The sequence below is a fragment of the Oxyura jamaicensis genome, chromosome Z (assembly GCF_011077185.1).
Source record: "Oxyura jamaicensis isolate SHBP4307 breed ruddy duck chromosome Z, BPBGC_Ojam_1.0, whole genome shotgun sequence".
Lineage (NCBI taxonomy): Eukaryota > Metazoa > Chordata > Aves > Anseriformes > Anatidae > Oxyura > Oxyura jamaicensis.
Window position 1 is genome coordinate 52,562,431 of NC_048926.1, and position 26,724 is coordinate 52,589,154.

The 26,724-nt window shown below is 43.2% G+C and overlaps 1 protein-coding gene across 2 annotated transcripts; it reads left to right on the forward strand.

Annotated features, from left to right (window-relative positions):
* The first annotated feature begins 410 nt into the window (after positions 1-410).
* On the forward strand, positions 411-16,810 carry LPL (lipoprotein lipase). 2 transcript variants are annotated; one of them, XM_035310202.1, is made up of 10 exons: positions 411-719; positions 7,054-7,220; positions 7,355-7,534; positions 7,994-8,105; positions 9,600-9,833; positions 10,024-10,266; positions 11,413-11,533; positions 12,434-12,616; positions 13,779-13,883; positions 14,617-16,810. In XM_035310202.1, the coding sequence occupies exons 1-10, from the start codon at positions 647-649 to the stop codon at positions 14,660-14,662; spliced, it is 1,464 nt and encodes a 487-aa protein (XP_035166093.1). In that variant the 5' UTR covers positions 411-646; the 3' UTR covers positions 14,663-16,810. The 2 variants fall into 2 exon arrangements, with proteins under 2 accessions (XP_035166093.1, XP_035166094.1); XM_035310203.1 differs by having other exon boundaries at positions 412-719; positions 7,057-7,220.
* Positions 16,811-26,724: the final 9,914 nt, after the last annotated feature.

A 26,724-nucleotide genomic window follows, 5' to 3' on the forward strand; every position in this document is an offset into this window, starting at 1 on the left:
AATTAGCAGTTGGTTCTCGGTGCAGAAGCATGGATAGGAAAGAAGATCTCATTCCCTTTGGAACGGGAAGCCGGGACGGGGGAGGCAGGGAAAACCGAGGGCATCCCGGCGGTGCCGGCACAGCGGAGCGGGACCTCGGGGAGGGGACGGAGCTGGGGCGGGGGGGCCGTGCCGTGCCGTGCCGTACCGAGCTGTACCGAGCTGTACCGTGCCATGCCGTGCCGTACCGAGCCGTGCCGGGGCAGCGGGGGTCGCGGGGCCCCGCGGGAGCGGCTCTGCCCCCCCGCCGCCCGTCCCCGGCCGGCAGCATCGGCCCCGCCCTGTGGCGTGCGCCAATGGGCGTGGGGCCTCATTTGCATATTTGCATATTGGCGGGGACATAAGGGGCCGGGAGGGAGCGGCGCAGGCAGAGGGGGGTGGCTGTGCCTGCGGGTGCTGCGGGCTTCTTCCCAAGTGACCCATCAACAGTTTGTCCTTTTTGCCTTTTATTTATTTATTTATTTCTCTTTTTTCTTTCTTTCTTTTTTTTTTTTTTTTAAACCCCCAAACTTAACTCTTCTTCCTATTCGTCCGGTTGTTTTTGTTTTGCTCCCCCGCCGACAGAAACTTTTCCGCCGCGGCAGCGCGCACGCAGAGAGGAGGAGAGATGGGGAGGAAGGCGCTGCTGGCCGCGCTCTGCCTCTGCCTGCCCTGGGCCGCCGCTCTCGGCCATGACCCCGGTAAGTCCGGACCGGTCCCGACATGGGGAGGGGGCGCGGGACGGGCGAGCCTTGGACCGAGCCTGGAGCGTGGACGGGGCGGGCTGGGAGAGCCGCGGGGCAAGCCCGCTGCGATGGGGAGGGGGCTGCGGGGGGCGTTGCTGCTGCACGGGGGGAAATGGGGGCTGGAGAAAGCTGCTAGGGGACCTGCGTCCTGCTGGGACAAATCCGGACGCGGTTCCCTTGCTCGGAGCTCAGGCAGGGTCTTTGCTCAGGGATGGCATGGCCTGCGGAGGTTTGGGATGTGCTTGGTTTTTTTTCCCCCAGGAGCGAGGTGTCTCCTAAGAATCCCTTTCTGGAGGCAGGTTGGCACTGCTGTAGCATCATGGTAGGGTCCTCAGCTCTGTGCAGGACCAGGGCCCTCTGTTCTTCAGGGCATTCACCCGTCTCGTGGGAGTCCTGCATCCCAGCTGGATGTGGTTCTTGGTCCATTTTGCCTAAGGCAAGGTGTAATTTCATCACTGTCATAATGATGCATTTGGGCTGCAGTTAATGTAACAGAATCTATTAGGAAAAATGTTAACAGAGGAGTGTACCCCCACAGTGTCTATATATACACATACAATTGTACTTAGACTACACCTATTGTACTTTTGTGCGTGGGCACTCTTCAGGGTAGGAGAAGTAGGACACGTGCACGTGTTGACTACTCGATGTTCCCTAGTGCTCCTGTTTAAGCCACAACATGACTGCAGCTTTGACAAGCAAAGAGACTGGTTTTAATAGACCACTACTCTTTAAACTTCCTAGTGGTGCCCTGTCATGGCATTGCTTTTTAGACATTGTGTGAGAGTTAAGCATATCCTTTAAAAGTCTATATCCTTAGAAGAAAATGTAGATGAATCTCCTACAGCTGCTACGTGAAGCTAAAATGTATAATGCCATTATTATTTTTTTTTTCCACTGCAGATGCCTTTGTTATTTCCTTTATGTGTAAGGAAGCTGGAGGGAAGTATTCGAAACTAAGAGCATGGGGTGCTAGAGCTCAGCCAGAGGAATGTATTCTCATTTTGAATCCAATCTTGTGCCATCAGAGGCAATCAAAAGCAGTTTCCATCACACTACCCAAATTTCATACAGTAAAATAACTATCTGCCCAGAGAGAGCTTTCATCCCTCTAGGAACTGATTTGCCTTAGACTTACTGATTGCATTATTTCTCCATAGGAACAGGTTTTATGTAAACAGGTTGTGTGATCATCCTAAAATTATCCAAGTCTTGAGCCTTGCACTATTTCTTCCACACCACAGTAAAAAGATGTTTTGGAGCCATGGAAAATACGTGATCCATCCCTCCAGGAATCCTGAGTATTTAATAAACAACATAGAAAAAGATATTGTAGGTGGAGATAACATTGGTGTTCCAGGAAAAGATAATACACTACTAGGAATGCATGCTGATCTCTATTTTTACCAGTGTAAATCCAGAGACAGGGGTTACACCAGATTTACACCGCTGTGTGATGTGACCTGCTGGCGTTTGCTGTGGCTGCATTTGGGACAGACCTGCCAGGGCAGCTGTGGTATGGCCTTTCCAGAAACAATGCCTTTCTGGGGAGGAGGCTGCTGGGCATCACATGTGTGCTGTAGAATTGCATGGGCACTGGCACTCCTAAGAAAGTCTGCTGGAACCTCTTCTGTGCAGGAAGCACTTGCATGGTGTGGCTTTCTCTGCACCCTTTCCTCTGTATTACTGTAAAGTTTGGCGGTGGTTGCATTTTATTGTCTTGGGCTAATTGCAGATATCGCAGAGGGACTAATGGATGGCAAGATCTCTACTGCTGGACTGAGTTACAGGCCTGCCAGCTGCAGCTGAGTAAGCACCTATTTGACAGGGAGCACCTCAGAGAGGGGCGAGCACCCATGTGCACAGCGTGGGAGCCTCAGCGTACCCTCACCCTGCCAGCTGCAGGGCTTGAGCAGGACAGGGCCATGCTCAGCATCTGCTCTCTGGCCATGCTGGGCTTCAGAGGTGTTGCTCTTCCCATTGAGAAGTGAGGGAGGATTTAACCTCGGGGCTCTGCCATGAGGAAACTCACAGGCTGGGAGATGGAATTTCTTTCACAGCAAAGTTAAACAGTAACCTGACTTAAGGGGTAGGCTTTGTCAGATTGCAACACGCAGTATTCTGCTTTCAGTTTGTAGCGTAGCTACAGTTAAACAGTCATACCTGCTGAAGGAGCACAGCTGACCATCAGTGTGCTTCAGATCTCTTTTAGGGACCCAGTGTGACTGATGGATGCATTATCCTGATGCTGGTAATCAGATGGAGGATGAGTTCCAGTTAACTCCAGCAGGTTGTGTAAATGTTTGATGTTGTGTGCAGACGTTTGCCTGTGTGTGTGTGTGGACTTAAGTTTACCCAGGCTAGCAGTACAACTTCTAGCGATCTTTGCACCCAGCTAGTAGTATTCCCACTCCTGTGTACATAACACCAGGAAATTGTTGTTTACCGAAGATTCCTGTTTAAACTGTAGTTCAGATGCACTGATTCTTGCACGTGTATTGTTATCAGATTTTGCATCCTGCGTCTGATGCTGGCAGTTTATTTTGTGATTCACATTCCAGAAGCTGATGTATCTTCAAACTCACATTTTCCACGCAGCTGACCACTGGTACTTTCCTTCATCCAAAACAGTTGACAGGTTGCTGTCGGCATCTCATGAAGGAAATCTGAGGATGAATTATCTTGATTAGTGTGTAACTGTGCATTTATATTGAGTCAGAATGCTTAAAGTCAGTGCGATGCTTTCAAAATTGTTAGCAGTAATGGATTGAGTGGAATTTCACAAATGGCAAGTCCAAGTCAGTGTAAGGAGGTTTAAAGAGGAAAATGAAATTACTGACACTTCCTAGTTACATTTTTCTGCACCTTGTCCAAGTTCTAGGATATTCTCTACCTTGATGTACATGGCAGCTTTTTTAGAAGATGAAATCTGAGATTATGTTAGTGGAAGTTTCAGAAAAGCATCAGAAATTTTATGGAGCATGGCAAAATGGAGTTTGGCAGTGCAGCTTGTAGGCTGTGAGAAGAGACAGCTCTGGTCTGAAATTGATGGCTTAATTCTGCTCCCTTTTCCAGTTCTCTAAATAGGTAAATATCCCTTTCCGGGCACTGCCGTGTGCTTACGGTTTAACAAGGTGATCTATGCAGCTTTATTTTTGTAATGGGGACTCATATTTGCAATCGTGCACCTGGAAGTTCTTGCAACACAGAGAACGTGCCTTTATACCTCTGCTTCCTTAGGTCTGAGAAAGTGTGATTTTTAGCAAAAGCATGGATTTGTTTTGTCTACACATTTAAACCTTCAGGCCTGTTTCTCTTCAAGGCCTTGTTTAGAAATAGAATTGCAGTCTTATCCCAAAAGCTGCCTCAGTGTCTCAGGGTGCACATAAACTTCTTTATCTGATTTCTATCCATCTACGTTATGTAAAGCTTGTAGCAACTCCAGTTAAATCCTTATCCACCTTCCAGAAACATGCTGAAGGCTCCCCATTTCTGGGTTTGCCCTGGTTTGACTAACCTGAGTTAAAACACATCATTAACTGGCTGGTAGCGTGTGCGCATTGACCTTCTTTGCATTTCTCTGGCATCGTGTCAGGCTATAGGAATGAAACCTACTGTCACAATGTCTGACCAGCTCAGACTGGACATGATTCAAGGAGACTTCTCACTTCACATGTATGAGGAAAAGGTCTGTGACAAGTATATGTATGTCAAGGTTTAGTTCTCAGTCACTTTTTTGTTTGTTTGTTTTTTTTTTCCTCATTAAATGAGACCAAGATACTTTGATGTACATTTGATGTACAGAGGGTGGGAGACGAGGTGGTGCTGCAACATGTGTGCAGCACAATAAGAGGTACAAATTGATCTTGTGCTGTGACCCAGACAGAATTTGCAAAGCCAAACTCAGGCAGCTCTTGAGGATGGCTTCTGATTAGCATGTCATTAAGCAGTCAGCAACACATGCCACCACACACACTTCCCTCATGCAGAGGGTATCTTGCTCCTGGGAAATGAACATGTGTGGACATTAGACACCAAGATGCTTTTTTTTTGAGCATGAAGGATGCTAATGATAATCTCTGACTCTAATTCCTCACACAACATAGCTTAATGAGCAGAGTGGCCTTCTGCTATTTCCCTGACCCATGGGCTTTGCAACTGGTGCTTTCCTGTGGGTGACATAGCCCTTATACCCTAAATACCACCCAAACATTTTGAGGCTGAAACACTAATATTTGTCAAACTTTTTCTACCTCTGCAGTGGCAGATGCCCCTGTACTGTAAACTCTCCTCATGAGTGAGGTACACGTGGGACTGCAAATTTGGTTTCTGAAAAGCTTATTTCCAAAAGAGTCACAGTAAGTGCAAATTCTAGCATGTGTTTGTAATTGAGAACACACCAGAAGGCAGGATTTCAATTTAATTTAGATTTTGGTTGATTATCAGATAGGTTTGATTCAGAAGGGAAATGATTTCTAAATATGAAAGGAAGCACTATTAACTAGTGAGCAGGTGGACTATTCTTGTTCGCCTTCCTGTGTGGAACAAGAATACACATAATTGAAAGTCCTTGCATTGTGTGCCTTAGACTTGAAAGCTGTTCTTTGTTCTTTCCAAGTTTTACTGATTCACTGCTGAGTGAGAAGTTATAGTTGATATTTAACCAATCAGACTTTGGGTCTCCTTTTTCTGGCTAAAAAATAAGAAAAATAAGACTGAAGTTTTGCTTCAGAGAGGGAATTTGCATGCTCTTGATTGTGAGAAAATTAAGCTTTAAATGTGCAAAAAATACTAGAGGTGGGGAAACTTCTGAGAAAATTTGCTTTTGGTTACTTTGGTAGATTTTGTTCATTATCAGTAGGTAACATTTTATATTCAGTGTTATGTGAATCCTTCTGCTGGCTTGGGGAAGGATGCACAGGAGAAACACCTGTCCTTGAGGGGGAAGGGGGCGGGAAGGGGGCTCACAGTGTAATTAGCCTGGATTAGCTGTCCAAGCAACTGCAGCCAAGGTCAGGTACAGCCAAGGATGCGGCTTGAATGGGGAGACCAGAAAAACAAATTTTAGAAACAGTGAATGATTCTTGCTTCTGTATAATGCAGCACAACTTTATGGAGACATACATATACGTCAGGTATAGAAGACTTATGCAATGGGCAAAAGAAGGGTGCTGGAAAACTGTTGTGCCTAGCATGAGGACCTGACTGCAGCCCTGTGAGTTCCCTGTGGTGGCTTGGAGCCATTCATTAATGCATGTGTAGGAGTCTGTGAAAGCTTGGTGCTCACGATGCCAGGAAACACAGCACTGAGCAGGATGGAGTTGGCCTGAGTTCAGCTGCACTTGGAAAACAGGCAGTCAATATTTGCTAAAAGCAAGCTGACAAAATACGACCTGGTTTCAGGAAAGCATTGGCGTTTAGGTCCATGGTTAATTACAGGATCTGTTGGACATACAGGTGTTTAAGCATTGAATCAGACCTAGGAGGATGAGGCATTCGAGTTTCCTCCTAGACAAAGGAAGAAGTGGACATGAAGATTAAAGTAGCTTCTCTGCCTTGACAGGAACAAAAGGAAAACTTATGTTTTGAATCTAGAAGCTGGAGAGAGCTCTGAGATGTGATCCTTCCAGGCCATCACATGCTTTCTGACTACCAGCATATGATTTATCTATTTATTTTTCTTCCTTCAAATAGCTTCAAAATAACTTCAGGCAGAGGAAGACTTTTTTTTTCTCAAGTGTTTTTTATTAGATGATGTGGAAAAAAAATACTGTCTTCAAAACACAGGCTGCTGCTTTGCTGGCTTGGTTTCCTTAGTGGGTGTCTGATATTCTCACCTACTGTTTTTCTCTGCTGAGTAAAATACCCACATTCTTATAAAACTTGGACTTTATGGCTCGTATTTTTAATGGACTGTGGTTACTGTGTCCTAAGAAGAGCCTTGAAAAAAGCAAGTAATGTGTTTGCAATGAAATGGAAGATGTACCTCCAAAATATGTAGTAGTATGATAGGAATTTGCTGCTTTCCTGCATGCGACATGACTCTTAAAAGTGGCTCATACCTGCCTGACAGCAGGTCAGATTCTCCCTGTTTCAGCAGTATCATGGAAGGGGAGCAGTTTTCATGAACCTTAGGTTTCCCTCCCACATGCCCACTGAGGGAGATGAAAACAGCGTGCTCCATTTCTTGACTGTTCTTAACCTCTCTCCAACACCATAACCTGTGGCTTCTGAACTGTTTGCCCTAATACTTCTAAAAGGCAGCTCTGTTTTCTGTGATCTTGCATAGCAGAAGCTGAGACGAATTTTGAGGGAATCGAGAGCAAGTTTTCCTTACGGACGCCTGCAGAGCCCGATGAGGATGTCTGCTACCTGGTTCCTGGGCAGGTGGACAGCCTGGCACAGTGCAACTTCAACCACACCAGTAAAACCTTTGTGGTCATCCATGGATGGACGGTAAGATGAGAAGGATGGCACTCCGTTGGTTGCACTCCTGGTGGATAGTGCTATATGCTTCAGCTGAGTGATCTATGTGCCACAGATGATATTAAGACTTTTTTTTTTTTTTTTTTTAAACCACATCAAAACAGGTGACAGGCATGTATGAAAGCTGGGTCCCAAAGCTGGTGGATGCTCTGTACAAGAGGGAGCCTGACTCAAACGTCATTGTGGTGGACTGGCTAGTTCGAGCTCAGCAGCACTACCCAGTGTCTGCTGCCTACACTAAGCTGGTGGGAAAGGATGTCGCTATGTTTATTGACTGGATGGAGGTAAGCCACGTATCTCACATATTTAATCTCCTGGGTCCACAGAGTATTTCTGAAGGCTCTGTGAAAGACAGCTATGAAAGACAGGTTCCTATATATTATACAGCAGCCACACTTTGGCAAATGGTTGGAAGTCTGCCTTGCCTTTGGAATTTATTTAGGGGATCCAGAAACTGAGGCAGAATATGGCTGAAAAACATGGTATATGGTATAATACACAGGCATGTGTTCTGTCCCTAATTATTTATTTCTTTCTACTTTGATTCTTGCATTAAGCAAAAAACTCTAGTTAACTCAAGCAAGCTTGTACGGAGCAAAGTTATACTGATTATATTTAGTGTTTTTTTTTGCTCGTATTCATGGCTCAAACATAAATTCTCCTATTTATGAAATAATTTTCCCCTGTGTCATCTGATGTAGTCCCACTTAATGTCAGATTTTAAACAAAGCTCTCTTCTCCAGGAGAAATTCAATTACCCTCTCAACAATGTCCACCTGCTGGGGTACAGCCTGGGTGCTCATGCTGCTGGGATTGCTGGGAGCCTGACCAAGAAGAAGGTGAACAGAATTACTGGTAAGGAAACCTGTAGTTGTAGAGAGTGGAGAGTCCTGTCTCCTCGATACTGAAATATTACTTTCCTCTGGAGAATCACTGGAACAGTTGTTGCTTGTTGGCTGAATTTAGGCTGTGTTCATTCTACATTAAATCAGTGGTTCTGGTATTTATAAAGTAGAACTGGAAAAGGTTCAGAAAAGGTCCATCAAGGTGGTGAGTGAGAAGCTTCAGTGTTTTTCTCTGCAAGAGATGAGTAAATAGGCAGGGATTTATCAGCCATGAAGAGATTTGTTTGGGGCAATGGGATTGTAAATGGCCAAATCTATGGCCTGGGGAAGGTCTCTGTGTCTCTTGCAGCACACCAGCTGCAGTGAGTTGTCTCCATCTGGGTGGACATCCTTTACAGCTGCTGGGAGCATTTCCAAGAGGGGTGGGAGGTGGATCCTCCTGCCATGGGTGTAGTACCTGCAGGGAGAGCTCTTTGCCATGGGATGCTTTGGATGCAAGAAGTCTGTATGGGTTCAAGGGGAGATTGGACAAGTAATCTGAAGAAATCCACTGTGGGTTACTAAAAGAATAAATCATAACAGACTTAAGTAATTTTCTAGGCTGAAAGTAATACTTGGACAGTTATGGGAAGGGGAAAGAAATAAACGCTTGCTTGCCCTACTTCTCTGTATACTTAGATGTCTGCTTAGGGTGATATTTTTTGTGAAGCTGAATAGTGTGCTGGACAAGGTGGTGCACTGTAGCACAGCCATTTGGTCTGGTTTACAGCCCAGCACCTGGAGAGCTGAACTCTGCTTTGCCCCAGCACTGATCTCAATGACAAAAGAAATGCCAACATCAGCAGCAAGGCTAAAAAAATCACTCATCTGTGGTATCTTTGGTGCTGAGAGAGCCTGGGAGCCTCATTCAACCTGCAGCCTGGCTCCCTTCCTCCTGGAGCTGTTTGTGCATGCCTTATGAACAGGAGTTCCTGCTCACTGGCAGAATGGTTCTGGCTGTTTGTGGTGTCAATGTTGCTGCAGCTTGACAGTTTACCGTAATAACCCCCCTCCCCTTAGGCGTGCAGACTGCAATGCTCTTATTTATGTTTTCCACTTGTTTCCCCAGTAAAGAGTTAGCAGCAAGACATTTTCCACACTTCAAACACTTCAAATAGAAATTTTACAATTCTTCTGTTTCTTGACAAGAGGGAAAACATTGAGAAAATATTTACAGCTTGTTTCTCCCATCCACTGGAACACTACAGCTCTGGGGAAGTTATCTGTGCTTCCCTACATACATTTACATACACCTTATTTGTCAGGTAGCATCAGCATGTCAAGGTAGTGTATTTGATTCTCCTGAATATATGAATGTTACTTAAATGATCCTACTTTAATGTGTGCTAGTGAAGCCATATGCAACACTCCAGCCCAGTGTGGCACCAGAGCTTGGGATTTGCATCACTGTCAGTGTTTCAGCAGACAACCATCTCAGTTATTCTTTGTGGTTTGCACCATAAAGGGCTGGATCCTGCTGGTCCCACCTTTGAGTATGCTGATGCCCTCACGCGCCTCTCCCCGGATGATGCTGACTTTGTGGATGTCCTACACACCTACACCCGCGGCTCTCCGGATCGCAGCATCGGCATTCAGAAGCCCGTTGGACACATCGATATTTACCCTAACGGGGGAGGCTTCCAGCCGGGCTGCAACTTGGGAGAAGCTCTACGCCTGATTGCTGAAAAAGGCTTTGCAGGTGAGGATGCTCTGAAAACAAAGACTGTCATATCCAAAGGAAGATCATCATCCAAAGCAGAGATCTGGATACAGGAATTTGTCCTTCGGGTTCTTTTAATATTGTCCCTTAAAAACTCAGCTATGGCTTAGTGGGTTTTATATCATTTTGTATCTGTGTATACATATTTCAAATGTATTTTTCTTTGAAGATGTGGATCAGCTGGTGAAATGCTCTCACGAACGATCCATCCACCTCTTCATCGACTCCCTCCTCTACGAAGAAAAGCCCAGCATGGCCTACCGCTGCAACACGAAGGAGGCCTTTGAGAAGGGGCTCTGCCTCAGCTGCCGCAAGAACCGCTGCAACAACTTGGGTTACAAGGTCAACAGAGTGAGAACAAAGAGAAACACCAAAATGTACCTGAAGACCCGTGCTCAGATGCCCTACAAAGGTAGGTTTTTCTGGCTCACTAGTGAGCAAGGCTGGTAGTTTTGCTCAGCTGTGCATTGGGGTGGGCTCATGCTGCAGATAACATTGTTATTTGGGTGCCTACAGTGAGCCTGTAGGCAAGTCTGCATGCACTTAGGTTGCCCGCAAGCTGCAGTGCAGGGTCAGAGCATCCATGTCACTTTATTCAAGGTGTGGTGGGTAGAATACAAAAAAGAGGGTGTTTTGAAATAAATCCTAAGTGACAAATGAAAAGAGGACTCACTGTGCAGCCCAGAAAATGATTCCACTTGGAACAACTGAATCTTCAGGTTTTTTTAAGTATTTTTTTTTCAACTAGGTGAATTTTTCCTGCTTCTGGGAAAATAATCAGCAGAGCTCAGCCTGATGAGTAACTTGCTTAAAGTTGTGCAGCCATCAGATTTGTGCCTTTCATACTGCTTTTGCCAGAGGGGCACCACACCCCATGTTAAAATCTCACATCAGTTCTTGATTTCCATTGCCACAGTGGTAGGTCTGAAAGGACAATGCCAGAAAGAACTGGATGGCTTTCAGCTAGGAAAATAACTGCAAAGTTAGATTTAAGTTTTTTTTTTTTTTTTTTTTTTTTTTTTTTTTTTTTTCCTGCCTAGTTTTGACTTGCCACATGGTATATTGATTGCTGTGTGCATTGTGTGTTGGACTAGCTATCAGAGGGCATGTTCCTGCAGTGTTAGAACAGATGCAAGAACAGTGTTTTGTTGGCATTTGGCACTTAATCTCTGGTGTCAGGGGACTGAAATCAACGATCTTGTATAAGGAGAGCACAATTCTTGTTTCATGTCAAGAGCTGCAATTCTTGCACACTGAAAACAGGTTTGAAGGCAATACTACAGATTCTGTGGTTATTATGTTGTCAGGAAGGACTACAAAGCTTTTATTTATTTATTTGTTATACCCTTGCATCATAATTGTTACCTCCTTGCAACAGTAGTTCCCTGGATATGCACAGAGCTTATCTATTTAGTGATGCTCTTGTATTCCAGCCTAGGGTTTGTGCAGCTTTTTATTTTATTATTATTATTATTATTATTTTGAGTATTTGTCACCAGCAGTCTCTTTGGAGCTTGACAGGTTTTTAATAATGGCCTTTTCTTTTGTGTTCTTTTAGTCTTCCATTACCAGGTCAAGATCCATTTCTTTGGGAAGACAAATATGACCAAGACAAACCAGCCATTCCTGATCTCTCTGTATGGCACTTTAGATGAGAGTGAGAACATTGCTTTCACATTGTGAGTAGCTACAGAAAGAATTGCAATGCACTGTTAAGTCGAGTCTAAATCTTTTAAAGCTCCAGCTGAAAAACTTGTTCTAATTCCAGCTACAGAAATCTGTTATGGGGACCCAGAATCTGGTCTTGTCATTGATCAAGGGGATGCATCCTTCATCCATTGCTACAGCTAATGATCTAAGTTCTGTAGGAGCCATCCTTTATAGGAGATCTGAAACATGGAAATGGTCTCACCTATGGCTCAGCCTAAGAAGAATTCTTGTGGTGTGAATGTGTCATCATCATTCCTCCACCCCAAATCTTTTTGCTATGTTCCAGCTGTGTTAAAGCTCTTTCCAAACCTGAATGTGACCTAGAGTAAATTCAGATGGGGCTGAAGGCCTCAGGTGGAAGCTGAGGGAAACACGTTTCTAAAGCTCTGCAAAGGAGCATAAATCTCTTCTTACACACCCTGAACATAGGCTGGAGGGGAATGAGGCTGTAAGGCACCAAGGTGTGTTTCCTACTCCAAGGAAACACTGTACACAAACTGTTCCTGGCTGGTGTTTGTCTAACAGCTCCCTGAGAGCCACCAGCAATGGAGAAAACACCTATCTGACCCAGGCTTTTTACTAGCTTGCTACAGAAGGCTTTTCTGTGTGTCTCTTTATTTTTTTCCCCTCTTGTTCCATCCATCAGAACTATGGAGGACAGTTTGCTTTCTCCCTCTTTGAAGTACATAAAATCTTGATTCTGTTTCCCCTTCTTTCTCTAGTTTTCTCTCCTTTAGGTTAGAAAGCCCCTATCCCTCTAATCTTTCCAGGGTTCACTTAGGACTACTGATTAGTCTTTTTGGCTCTTAAGACCTTCCCAATACTTCCCAATAACTTTTTTTTTTTTTTCCTCTCCTGACTCCACGCAGGCCTGAAGTCTCCTCAAACAAGACCTTCTCTTTCCTGATTTACACAGAAGTGGACATTGGTGACCTGCTTATGCTAAAGCTGCAGTGGGAAAAAGACAGCTTCTTCAGCTGGTCAGACTGGTGGACTCCTTTTACATTCACCATCCAGAGAGTCAGAGTGAAGTCAGGCGAAACTCAGAAAAAGTAACTTGTTTTCATTGTCATAAAGTATCTTAGTTTTAATTACCCGTGTTACTCTACTCCTGGTATCTCGCAGGGCAGACAGAACATGGAAAGCAGTTGTAAATGAGTGCTACACTGATAGTCAGGGCTCCAGTAGCACCAAACCTGCATTTATTTCAGCCATATTCAGCTGTTTGCCTCCACTGGGATCTGCAATCTGTAATTTCACTCCCACAGAATTCATTTGCATCCCAGTGTCTCATTTGCCTCAGGTTGGTTACAATATGTAAGAGAGGATCTCAACAAGCAGCTTTGATTGTATTTGCAATTTCTCCTTTCTCTTGCTGGACACATGCACAGGTTTTCATGCAAAGAGCCAGCTTAGAAGTAGATTTTCAGAAACATTTTAAAAAATGCATTCACTCTGGAAAAGATTGCTTCGTTAAGCTGGATTTTCTGGGGAATAGGATGTATCTTAATGGTGGGTGGGATATGAAACACATGAATGCTGCAGATGTTGCTAATACATGACTGCTAAAACAGCACCTAATCTGAGCAGTACTGCTTTCCCCTGAATCTTCTGAAGTATTTAGATTCATTAGATGTGAGATCTGTTAGCAGAAAATGGGTTTGGAACAGAATGTGCACGTCCTGTGTACAGTGTTGTGAATAGTATGTTCCTCCTTTAAATAAACAAGGCAGTCACTTTATCAGAGCTGAACAAATATAGGGGTTGGGAAAGTACTGATAAATAGAAAAGCAACCACTCAGGTTTGCTGGAATTGGCAACCTACTCTGTTTGCAAATATTCAAGGGAGCAAGGCTTTCTTCCAAGATTATTAACCTATAGGAAAAGTCACACGACTATTGTAAATAAAGATCCAAGAGACTTCGAGGTAGAGTCTCTGCTCTCTTAGCCACAACAAGGTTTTATGCAAAGGGCTCACAAAAGTTTGAGGTCCATACATCCTGCGTTTACCAGTTTTTCTTACACAGTGATTCTTTTCTTACGGATTTTTTTCTCTTTATTTTTTAAAATAATTTTCTGCCAGTGATTTTTCCCAGGCTGTTAAAGCAGTAGTGCCCCACATGGCAGAGTGTGAACACTGCTTCCCAGCATCCTGTTCCTGCAGTTAAAAGATGTCTGGCTCAGTCATCCAAATGTCCAACATCTATTTCACAGGGTGGTGTTCTGTTCTCGAGATGGCACCTCACGTCTTGGCAAAGGAGAAGAGGCAGCAATATTTGTGAAATGCCTGGAGCAGCCTGTCAACAGGAAAAGGGGAGGGTAAGAGCAAGCACCATTGTCTTAAGGTTGTGGAAACATTAATGGGTTTCACAAAACTTCAAGATTTAGCTGATTCTGCACTAATCGTCTAAAAACTTCAGAAGCATCGCAACTCAGTCTAATTTGAGGTTTGCTTGTGGTAGCTTTGGTAGCTTAAAAGTCTCAGAATTGGTTCTCTGCTGACCACCTCCTTGTGTGGTTGTTATCCTCTGGATTAGCGACTTCCTGAGATTTGCTCCTCAGATTTGCATCGAGATTGCATCTTGGTGTCTAATGCATATTTTTTTCTGATTAGTAACTTTTCTGACCCAGAGTAAACTTTAAATGTGGGGCCAATTTTATTTGGACTTTATCCACTAAAGTTTGAGCTGGAGAAGCGGTTATATTTATTTTAGTGCTGTTGCTATCAGTGAAAGGTCTCCTGGGGATACTTGCAGACTTAGATATTTTTTTTTTTTTTTTTCTGCATAAAAAGGCACACATGCTGACCTTCACTCCAGGGCAATGACCTGGTGAGGCCTTGGGAGCTCTGTGTGTGTGTGTGTGTGTGTGTGGTTGTCTGACACACCTGTAAAATTAAGCGGCGGCCAGGACCAGCCCAACCAATAACTTATTTTCCTGTTAAGTATTATTTTTGGATATTAAGTCTCGAAACAAGACAGAAATTGAACAAGTGTCTTATGTCTTTCTTTTCACCTTGTCTGTATTTTTTTTTTTTTTTTTCTTCCCACAGAGCCAAGAAAGCCTCTAAAGAGAATTCTGCACATGAATCTGCTTAAAAGTGACAAGAATTAAGATTTTCCACACTGGGGAGGAGGAGAGTCTGTTCATCCCAATGAACTGGATGTTCAGAACAAAATATATAGAAATATTTATCCACCACTGGCTTTTTTTGCCTGCTATTCCTAGCTACTTAGGAGATTCTTGTAAGGAAGTCTCAGCATACAGAGATACTAACCATAAAGATACACATTATCAAATAGTTGTTTAAAACAAAGAAACCCCCGCAACAAATTGCCAAAGTCTTGAGTGTTAGGAAGGAGTAAGTGATTTTTGCTTAATCATGGTGCCTTGTGACAAAGTTTCTTGACATCAATTCCTCTATAGCAGTTTTGTAGTATTTATTGAAAAGAAGCAGAGCCCTGTACCTGGCTTCTTTTTGGTGTCTTCTGGAACTGGACTTTTATTTCCTCCTTGCTTGGCTACCTGAATTTTCAGACAGTTCAGTGGCTAGAGTTCATTGTCTTCAGGTGTGTGTTTAGTAAATAAGTAGGCTTCTCATGTGAAAAATACCTTTGCTGTGTGTAAAGCTGTAACCGAAAGATGCCAGGGACTGACTAAATATGGGGATGAATTTTCTAGTTTGTGGTTATGAATGTGCTTTACTGGGGGTAAATGCCAGTGCTGCTTAGCAATACTTATGATCTGTTAAACCATATACTTCTATGCAGCATATCCTGGAATAAATAGCAGTTGTAGGAGATGACAGCAATACCAGTGTCCTATGCAGACATTCAGCTTTTCATTTGTGCTTTCATCCCCTGAAAAAGGAGCCATCAAACCTCCAACACTATGCTGAGTAAGGAACGGCAATGGAATTGAGCTACCAGAAACCGCAGGGAATGGACTTTTTTTTTTTTTTTTTTTTTTTTTTTCCACTTGCTTACATCCCTGATGCTAAAACTAAGAGTTTCAGTGCTCTTTGACACTGAATGTCATTCATGCAGCTGTGTGACAGCTGTGTCTGGTCATTGCAACTAAATCCATTGGTGACCAGCACCCTTGTGCTTCCCTGTACTGGAATAGTGACTTCCAATGACCAGCCTTCATTTGTTGCTTGGTTGTGATGTGATGCCAGATACTAGGAGTTGCTTGGTTTTCTGCCTTGAGGTGGAATTCAGCAGGGAGCAAGAGCTGTGACATTTAAAAAGAGCCTGATTTTGTGATGCACAAAAATGAATGGTCTGAGAAACACTTGAATTAGACATGCTGTGAGTTGCCAAAAATAGATATATTGAAGGCTTTCTGCTTTCCCTTTCTTGAAGTAATGTGTAATTTTTCTAGTGCTTGGGAAAATTCAATAGCCTTCATTTAGCTTTCTAGAGGATAAACAAAATACTGGGGAGGTAGAAGGGTTTGAAGGTAGACATTTGGAGAAGTGTAATGTGAGCTATTGATGCTGGTCTTCACAGTCTTTTCCCACATGTGCAAGACAAAGTGTGGAGGTGGTGATTCTTCAAGACCATCCTATCTCTGAAGCAAAACCAACATAAATACATTTATGTGCACAGTTCCTTTTTTTTTTTTTTTTTTTTTTTTTTTTTCCTAGCCATCGCTGCTAGTATATATGGGGATAAAAGTCTTGAACAGTGCAATATGTTGGAATATTAATAACTCCAAAGTTGCTTACATTTGGTTTCCTCACTACAGATAGGATGAGTCATTGAGGGTGGGGTTGAGTATTGAGCCACAGCATTTGAGACCTCTAAAAATAAATACGATTCTATATTCCCTATAGACTTCACATTTTGTTGCAATCTTCTCTTTAAAGTTCTCTGGAAATAAAATGTGTGTAAACAGGTGTGCTCTTAATCCAATATCTAACTCAAACACGTACAGAACCTGGATACAAAATAGTGAGGGTTCTTTTACATGGGGACACATGATTTAGCTTTGAATGTTATTTATTAGCTGTAAATACCATATTTATGTGTTTAAAGGTAGTTTGTATATATTGCTAAAGTTGCTGAGAGTCTTTACATTTATACAGTTGTGTGGTATTAATCCTGTATATAGCTTTCAGAGAGATTTTTATCAACAAATTACTTACACTGCATTATTTCCAGTGTGGTTAATAAGTTTTTTTAAAAAAACTCCTCAGTTTTGTACAGAATGGAAACCTATGGTTTTAATAAAACTCTCAAACCTATGCCAAAGTCACTACTTTCATTTTGATGAAACAATCTACTGTATATGTCTTATGTGAAGTCTACAGCCTTTCACTTGGATCCTGAGATGAGAAGATGGAGTAAGATTTTTTTATTATTTTAAATGCAAGTTGTAATTTTTTTTATTGGTGTTTTGGGAAATGTGAAAATCACAAATCCAGATACTAAATCTCTACATGCCTGCGAGTATCTCAATCAAAAGTGAAAAGCGAAGCAGCTAGTCAGCTGCCACTTGTGCTTTCTAAGTTCCATGCCCTTTTACAAAAGCCCATCCTTCGAAAGTCTCATTTCCTTTTTTTTTTTTTTTTTTTTTTTTTTTTTTGCCTCCCAGCAGAACCGTGCTTGTGCATTTTCCTCTTTTTCCTCTACCAAAATAGAAACTTTCTCTGCAAATTATACTTCCGACCACTTGGTTACAGGAGGCAAACACTGATCCCTAACCCTCGCCACCACTTTCTAAAGGAAGTAACGGTGAAAAATCACTCCGGCCCCTACTCATGTGCAGAGCTGAGCTCAGGCATTTGACCTGTGTGGGCTCCCACAGCCAGACTTGCCCTGTGATGCACAACGAGGCTTTACCAAGGCTGTTTGGAGGGGAGTACTAGAATTAGGAGAGTTGCAGCAACATGTGTGTGAGGGACAGTTTTTAGAGCAGCTCTGACTTGGTTTTATACGGCTCTATGGCAGGAGCAGAGCTTTGCTCCTCCTGGTGCAATCAGAGAAAGAGTGTGGCATGGAAGAAGGATGGGGCACAAATGCTAGGGATGAACGGAGGAAGAGGAATGAAAGAGAAGTGGGGGAACAGAAGTACCCTTGGGAAGTGAATGGGAGAGGGAAGAGAGGTGGGGAGGAATCCAAACTGCAGTAAGGGAATGAAAGGAAATGCCAGAAGCAGGTGATTTAAGGGCACTGCTGCTTTCCATGTGTCAGAGGCTGGGTTGAAGGACTGGAAGGACTCATAAGACAAGGCCTATGACCACATCTGAAAGCATCCTGCATATTTTTATATGTATATAATGTACTGCATTATTTGCAGTAATGATGTTACATTACTGTTTTAAAGCCACAAGAACATCACTACACTAAACAGGGTAAGAGGTAAAGCAGGGAAATAGCTTTTGGTGGAGGTACAAGAATCCAGGACCCTCCTGGAAGCCTGCAGTAATCTTTGGCCCCTTAACTCCTGCATTTTGCTCCGCAGTGCCCAGCGGCATCAGGAAAGGTGATGATCCTTGGGGTCATTTCTGCCCATGGCAGTCAGTGTGGCCTCTGGAAAGGATTACAGGGGAAGGACAGGATCCCTGTGGCTACCCAGTGCATCTCACCAGTAAATGCTTCAAACAGGCACAAAGAGTCATTCTTGGCTGGAAAGAAAGGCTAAACAAAAGGATTTCAGCCAATGCACCTGTGAGGCAAGGAAGCCCTGACTCAAGTACTTGCTGCCTATATTTTACTCCTGCATATTTTATTTTGATGAGTTTTTGGAAGCCAGGAATGATTGCACTGTCTGTAGGTGTCTCCATACTCAATTAGCAGCTTGGTAGATAGCTGCCGAATCTCCCCTGCTGAGGCACCTCCTTATTCAGAGGTGTCTGAAACTTCACACCAGGTTTCACATCAGGGGGCACACACTTTAAAAAACAGATTACAGGGGGCGAAGGCTTCCTGAATAACAGCTTATCCTATCAAGTCCAAGAAGAGTTCCTCTATAAAAGATGAGAGAGCACTCCACTGATTGAGCACTGAGAAAACTATTCCTCTTTCCACATCTATAAAGTGGGTGGTTGGTTCAGGAATTCCACAAGCATTGAAATCATGAAGACCTGTATAAATCCTATTGCTTTATAGATCAACATGTAATCTTTTTTTTTTTTTTTTTTTTTTCTTTCTTTTTTCTTTTTTTTTCCCCCCATCACAAACTGTAGTGACTAACTATGGAAAATGCTTTTCTCTCATCAGATGGTTGTGTGTCTGCTTTTTTTCTGTGTTGTGAACAAAATGTCAGAAGCTTGCTGCTTTGGATGAGCAAAACATTGCAAATGTGTTGCTTCTAGAGCTGGTCAGAAGCAGACACTGAAAACAAATTTTCAATAAAAAGGAAAGAATTAAAGAGGCTATAGTATTTTCCTTTTTGTTAACAGTAAGGCATTTGGCAATGCAGGGCTATCCATACTCTGACTCTGTCAGGTTAACACAGCAAGATCTTAATCCGTGCATCCAAGTGGACCAATAGAACTGCCACCAAGTCATCATTCAGGAAATAAATTGCCTGCTTCTCTTGCTGTCCCTTTCTAGAAAAGTCTTCTAGCCAGATGTCATAGTGGGTTATAGTGGGTCTGGAAAGTCACCAGTTTACACTTTACACAAATAAAGGGATTAGCATTCTCCAGTGTCTGAAGGAGAACAAGGAAATGAGAAGAGGAAGGGAAGGGAACCATTTGGCAGAACATCCCACGTAGGGCTTGACTCAACAATGCCTTTACATCCGAGTGTGGTGCTATCTCTGCTCAGCAATGCTCAGGATGCTTCCCTAAATCATTTGAAGCTAGCTCAGCCAGAACAATGCATCCACATCAGAAAAGCAGATGCTAAACAGGGCCGCGCATTGGGTGTAGCAGGTGCGAGCCTGTGGGTGCCGTGTATGTCCGATGATGTAATCTCCCAGCCATTCATGTCAGATAAACACCACGTTCTTCATTGTAGGGCCTTCCCGTGGGAAGTAGCCTGATATCATTAGACTTGGTTCTCGCCAATGACTCTGGAGAGTCTCTGTTACTCTTCATCACCCCACCACGTTGAAGCACTTGGAGAGTAGTGAGACAGCCTGGCTGGCCATGTGTCTGCCCTCAAAAGCGCCAGGAAGTGAGGACATGTCTCATGTTGCTCCACCTACCAAAGGCTTTTTTTACCCACAATTAGCTTTAAACCTGGAATCTTCTAAATAGTGAAACAAGGACACTCCCTACAGAGAGTACTGCCAGTGCCAGCCTTGCTTCTTCACATGCAGAAGCGCTTCATGGAAATTAGGAGCAGTAAGAACAGATTTCCATGCTAGAACAGGTTGAGAAAATGCTAAGAATAACCACAACTTTTTTTTTTTTTTTTTTTTTTTTTCAAAAGAAGCATTAAAAAATGTCTTCAAAAGAAAGGTTTCCTTGCCACTACTGGCAGGTCCTCAGGCTTTGGAGAGGCCCTTGCTTCCTTCTCATAGCATAACGTGTTTGGGAGCTTTTGGGGTTTCCTCCTGCAGCCTGAGGTGTTGCTGCCACACAAGGCTCCCTTAATTATTGGGATTAAATACTCTCCCGTGGCTGTCGCTGGATGAGCGGACTACAAGGTTTGGGCTTCTGATGATAAGGAAGACTCTGTCCCCACAGTGTGAGGGCTAATCCAAACCCTACAGAGACTGGAAAAACTATTTTATTTATTTATTTATTTATTTATTCTGACACTGTGGGCTCTTGAGTGCTTTTCTAATGCCTGGCATGATATACCAGTTTTAAAATGAAGTAACAGCTCAAGCTTTCCCACCTTTGGTCCTCTCATGATAGTTGCTAAACTGAGTGCCTACCATGTCAAGCCATGCTCTGCTCTGGATGACCTCCCACAAGTATTCCCAGCATCTCTGGGAAATCAGATTCAGTACAGACTTGCTAATCTGTGGGATGATGAAAAAAAACAGCATAATTGCAACGATGTAAGAAGCACCCAATTCAAAATGAAAATGAAAAAAAAAAAAGGAGAGAGAGAAAAATCTAGTGCATAATACCCCATTTAATATCTAGGGGTTTTATAGGATGATATGAGACTTAGAAGATCCCTAGCTAGCCCCACCATTTACCTTGACCTTGCTGGCTGGCCAGATGTTCCCATGAGCAATAAAAGCCCTCTCAGGGATGCTGTCATGTCACTCCAGCTCTCTGCTCTGTGTGCCACACTACCCCCGTGTCTCAGGTGGTATGCCCCTTCCAGAGTCTATCTCTGAAGTTAGACACAGTCCACAGTGCTTTTAAGATTCCTCACTGCTGCCAAACTGTAAAAAGATATAGCTAGAGCAGGTGGTTTCTTGATCTGTAGCAGGAAGATTCAACTGCCGGCTGGCTTGACTGAAGTCTAAATTTTGGAGTATTATCTTCTATGTCAGTGTCAATTTTGAGGGTAACACAAGAAAAGTAAACAGAAAATAAAAGAAAAACAAAAGCAACAGAGGAAAAAAAATATAAGAGCAGAAATGTCTTATAAGAGGCAAGAGGGAATAAGGAGTCTTTGGTGTTGCAGCATGTCGTACAGTGCAGTGAATGTAGTGAGATTAGCTATGCCAAGACTAAAACAATAAAGCTGTTAAGCATACCCTTGATTTTAAATACACTTTCTCTTGACAAGAAAATGGAAGTGTGCACCTGAGGTTACGTATACACTTATGTTTGTACACTGTGTTGATATCCATGAAAAATGTTTAGTCCATAAAAACAAATCCTAAAGAGAAATGATAATTGTATATCAAAATCCATAAAAGAAAAAAAATTGCCCAGATTACAGAACAAAGAGCGAGCTACAAATAAAGGTTGGAAAGTAGGAGCACATATTCAGCTGGTTAGTTACTAAGCAAGAGGAATAAATCAAGAGGAAGAGGAAAAGTAAAGAAGAGCTCTGCCTTAGCAAATTATTCCACCCAGAACACCCACCCACATATTCTTGAATGTAATTGAACTATTATTTATATATGACTAATTTTTTCCCCTTTTTAAAGTATTTATAACCCAGACACAAAATTAAGCCAAATTTTCTTGTTTATCTTGGCAAAATTTTGCCCTTTGCTTCGAAGGGTTTTCAGTACAAAGGTAAAAAGTAGATCTTAATCTCTCTGATTTTATTTCCCAGGCCTTAAACAGGATACATAGACCAGGCTTAGTGCAACAGAAACACTGCTTTCTGTAGAAGTCTTCTCTTCGCAAGTGGAGCACAGAACAATGATGGAGGAAGTCACCCCTAAGCAAATGCACACACAATAGCTGATTTAAGACCTGGAAGATGCTTGCTCCCCCCACCCCTCCTTTTTCTTTACAGAGTTTTGTTCATGTGCCTAGATGTAGTTCTTTGTTTTTCCTTTAACATCAGTGAATTTAGAAACCCTGGGGAGAAATCAGGGAAATGCTGAGGAACATTCTTTTGACAGTAACTTCACTCCCCTAATAAATGTGTGTTGATTTAAATCTGGAGTGAAAAAAACAATGGTATTTTTGTGTCTGTATGTTTTTTAATGGATACTTAAGCAACCAATTGTATTTAAAGTTGATTTTGTCTTCTGCATTTGAAAGCATCATTTTGAATATGCGTGGAGAGACATCAAAAGAGGGCCAGGCCCTTCTACACAAAATTTATTTGGGGCACTTTGTCAGCGTTCCTACTTAAGTAGCCCTCTCTGAGGCATTTCAGTTACTCTTCTGAGTGACTGGCCACGGGCCATGGTTTTGTTTGCTTTCAGCCATTCTCTGGCAGGATCCCCATGGTGACACCTTGTTAACTGTTGATATAACAGGCTCATTACCTTCAGGACTTTTCCTTGGGCATCTTTGGGGTAACAATAACTGCAGGTATGTAGAAACACTTTCTTCCAAAGTACAATCAAGTTGCCAAATAGCCCTGGAAAGTAGCAATTACATAGCTACAGAAGAGGTCTCCTATTTCCTTTCACTGATTGGGCAACTTTGTACACTTATGACTAAGTCTTTTTGACCCTCTCCCCAAACTTACAGTAGCTCGCGGCTGAATCTTTTTCTCCATTTCTCCTTTTCACTTCTCATTTGACCGAATTCAAAGAATTCAGCATCCTGCCCCAACACCAATGCCCCTGTGCCCTCTGTACTGACCTCTTAGGAGCCTGGTGAATTTTTGTGTTACTGTTTGCAAGTTCACCTAGACTACCTACTTCCAGCCAGCCAGGAGGTAAGCCGTGATAAGCTACTACTCCAAGAAGGTCTTTGCAACATTCTTTTGCCATTCCCATTAGAGAAATATTTTCATCATTGATTTAAATAGCACAGTCTATAGTGGACTGGAGGAAAGGCTGTTTGCAGAGTTACTCTGCCAGTCCAGGTCTCCCCTAGGACAGTGCCAGACCAGGCTTCCTAATATTACATAAACTGATGGTGAGTGGAATTCAGCCATTTATGGAAGAGATCCTTGAAGATTTGGAACAGGGATTTGAGGAAGTTCCATAACTATATGAAAAACAGTTTGATTGCAGGAGAAGAGAATTAGCAGCCTGCTCCTAGAGGCTGCCAGGCTTGGTCTACGGTGCATTTGAGCCTAACAAAACCTCAGTCAGTACATCAAAGCAGTGAAGGACCTTCACATCAAAACAGAGACGGTAAAAGGCCTAACTCCTATCACCTGATAAATGTATTCCTATCTGTGGGCAAGTGACCTTCTTGATGTGTGGAAACACCTAAATCACTGTTAGCACTTAAGATGTAGACTTCAAGGAGTGCAACTTTAGAAGTGTCAGGCAGCTCTCTGCCTTGAGGAAAATGATCTGAAATGTGACAAGAGATGAGCCAGAAAAGAGGTAGTGGATGCAAAGCTTAGAGATAGGATGGATTCAGGACCCATAAAACAGATCTTCTGGTTAAGGGCTGTTACAGGAAAACACATCATGGGGCCCTTTATGTTGAATATTTCAGTTGCGTTTATTAATGTATTTTCATAGTGGACAACATTTTATTCTGCATCATATTTTCCCATTAAAAAAAAACTTGTCAATATCATAGGTGCCATGAACAGAGATGTGAAGTGCTATAAAGGGGCGTAGCCAGAACCACAGCTCTTTTGTACAACCCGGCTGACATGAAACATAGCTGTGTTCCCTTACCTCTCTGAGAATAGAAATAAAAGTTACTTACTGGGACTACAAAGCTAAAGCACAATCTCAAAGCAGTGCAAAAGATGAGTGCCTACTAAATGGTTAGGCAAAAAAGCCAGGTGACCTTGGACAAGCCAGGACCAAAAGATGTTGTACAGTGACTGGGAGAAGTATCCCATGAAGGTAGAGACTCCTGAAATTGCCATCAGCCGCCTCTGGATGAAAGGAAGGGAAAGAACTGCCTTGGCCACACAAGGATGTTGCACGTGCAGACTGTGTTACAGATGTCATGTGGAAAATAGGTGGTAAGAGGAAAAAGGATCATTTGGGAGAAACTCTGAGAATAACTTTCTGGAAGGACAGAAAGGTCCCAGCATAACACCCCAAGAAGCTGGAAGCTGCAGGGGTTGATGCAAAGGAGAAGTCAATATTCGATGCAAAGGGCTGGTCAATATTTGGGCTTCAGTCATTGCTGTTTGAAGAGCAATGTAATATACAAAAGATCCTTGCTCTTTAACAATGCTGAGACAAATAATTCCACAAACCGGGGGAGCACATGTGAGTAAATACTGTATCACTCACTTGCAGTATTTATCAGCACCTTTCACATTTGTTAAAAACCAGTGAGGTGGAGAGAGGGAGAGGGGGAAAAAAACTTTCCTAGTAACTCAGTACTCTGAAGACTGAACACTGAAGATAAGCTAGTCACTGCCATGCAGTGCTGGGATACCATGCATGCTCAACATCCCACCCCTGTGAAACTGTGGCAGCGAGCTTGCTGGGTCCTCCTTACTCAGTCAGAGCACAGCTCGGTCTGATCTCCTCAACTTCCCACGACATCCCTTACCAGGCATGTCTTGGATTGTCAGTGGTCCCAGATCTTCCTTTTTTCTCTCCAGGAAGCATGAGAACAACCCCTTTTCTTCACGGGTGTAGGTGCCATAACAGTAAGCTCTGGACTCTCATCCTTTCCTCTCTTTTGTGCTCACAAATTACAAGTGACAGGCAGTGTTTATAGGCTCAGAAGTTCTTCATCTTTGACTGAAAAATGCCTCAGAATAAAGATGGAGGTGAGAATGCCCTTTTTCAACACTACCAAGTATGCTGTGAGGGATGTGTGTACAAGGGCACCCTTGCAGGAAGGCCAGCTGTCTGGCATTGTACCCTCCCCATGGATGTTGGAGGTCCTGCTGATATGAGAAGAATAGATTGCCAAACTCCTTTGCTAGACTTGTCCATCACTTCTATGCTTAATGTACTATAAAACTATACAGTACGTACAAGCACACACATGCACTGTTTATTTTCCTGCAAGCTCTGCCAAAGAAAACATGGAGCAGCAGTGCACAGGCTCTTCATGCTGTGTACAGAGAAGCTGGTGGATTGCTTCACTAATTCTGGCAGACCTGCTCTGCTCTCCTGGTAAAAGGCTTGGTCAGATGGAGAGGGTCAGGAGTCTCTGTATCTTCTGGAGACACAGGCCCTTGAGCCTTTCTCCCTAAAAGACAGCTCCTTCTTACACTTTTCACAGGAAGAAAAGAGGCCCTGGGCCCGGGATATTTTCACAGAGCTATGGGTAGGCTTCGTGCCTCCTTCTGGCCACAAGTTGAAAATGGCTCTGTCACATTATCAGTTCCTGGGAGACTTGTTTGTCTCCTTCAGGGGCCCCTCAGCAGGGAGATAAGTCGGCAAGAGGAGCAGAAGACTCAGAAGTGGGGGAATCTCAAGTGAAGGACGGAGAGCTGCTTGAGAGCCCTATGAGGAGCTACAGTGCTCCTTGCTCTTTTCAGCAGTGGTAGTGATGAACTATACCCCAGTGCAGCCTAAGAGAACCACAGCCTCTGTGGATGTGCCCTTCTCCCTCTGGTGTGGGTGGGCATGGAGCAGGTAGCGCCAGCAGGCAGAAAGGGGAACCAGTTGCTGTAGAAGAGGAAACAATACGAAAACAATATATACTAGGAAGAAATGGCATTCAAATGGCATGAGTGGGCAGTGAGAAGTTACTCACTGCATCCTTGTCACGTTACTTGCCTTCCCAAATATAATTTGTCCCCCACCCCCAGCCTCCAGATGAATGTGCAAGGGCACAGCTCTCTCCAGACCCTTTTCTGACCTCTCCCCTTTGTGGCTCATGAGTCACAACACGACCCCTTGCATCTTTATGCTGGCCATACGGTTTCTGCAGCTTTTCCAGAATGAGGCACATGGGGGAAAACAGAGAGGAGTAAAGAAGAATATGTACAAATATATGACAAAGAGCCCATGCTAGTCAACTTCTCCACGGAAATTAATACTTCTTTTGCTTTCAGGGGAAAGCAAGGCATGAACTCTCTAAGATCTGCAGCCTACAGCATCATTTCTCTCTAAAATCACTACATGTACTTATATATGTATGTATTTACACAAGGATTATATCCATATTTGCATACTGACTCCTCTGAGCTCATTTTCCTGCCTCACTTTTCACTTGGATAGCTTCTGCCTGACAGCCACGGTAAAGCAGCCCACCATGAGACTAACATGAGAAGGGAATTAAACAATGCCACTGCCTCAGAGGAGAAAGGTTACTTTCGGACAAATTCCTGCTGAAGCGGCTGGATGGCTATTTGCATGTGACTGCTGCTTGTGCAGGGGGGCACACAAGGTTTGGTGCCGAGGGAAGATGCTGGGCTGTTTGGGGCACTTGGCTTTAGAAATAACTTGTCTGAGATGATTGTTTTAGCTAAGGACACACATTTTTTTTTTTTTTTTTTTTTTTTTTTCCCCCAAGGCACTGCCAGTGAGCATGGGTTTGAACCAGCATATTATTTCCTTTCTATTTTTATTTTTTTTTTCTTTCACTCTGTTATCTAGGCATTTGTGGGCCCACACCTTCCTACTGCCTGCCTATCCAACAATCATTAATGAGTTTTATTCTCATTAGAGTCTAAGTTAAAAATACAGAACAGAGATAGTGGGATAGATTGAGTGACTCACCTACAGAGACGATAGATCAGCATGGGTTCAGCAACTGAAAGCAAGTTTCCCAGGG

Excerpts from the sequence above, each read along its gene's own strand:
- LPL (XM_035310202.1), top strand. The coding sequence starts at position 647 with ATGGGGAGGAAGGCGCTGCTGGCCGCGCTCTGCCTCTGCCTGCCCTGG. Across the intron at positions 8,106-9,599 it reads GAAGGTGAACAGAATTACTG|GGCTGGATCCTGCTGGTCCC; the intron begins GTAAGGAAACCT and ends TGCACCATAAAG. Across the intron at positions 9,834-10,023 it reads TGCTGAAAAAGGCTTTGCAG|ATGTGGATCAGCTGGTGAAA; the intron begins GTGAGGATGCTC and ends TTTTCTTTGAAG.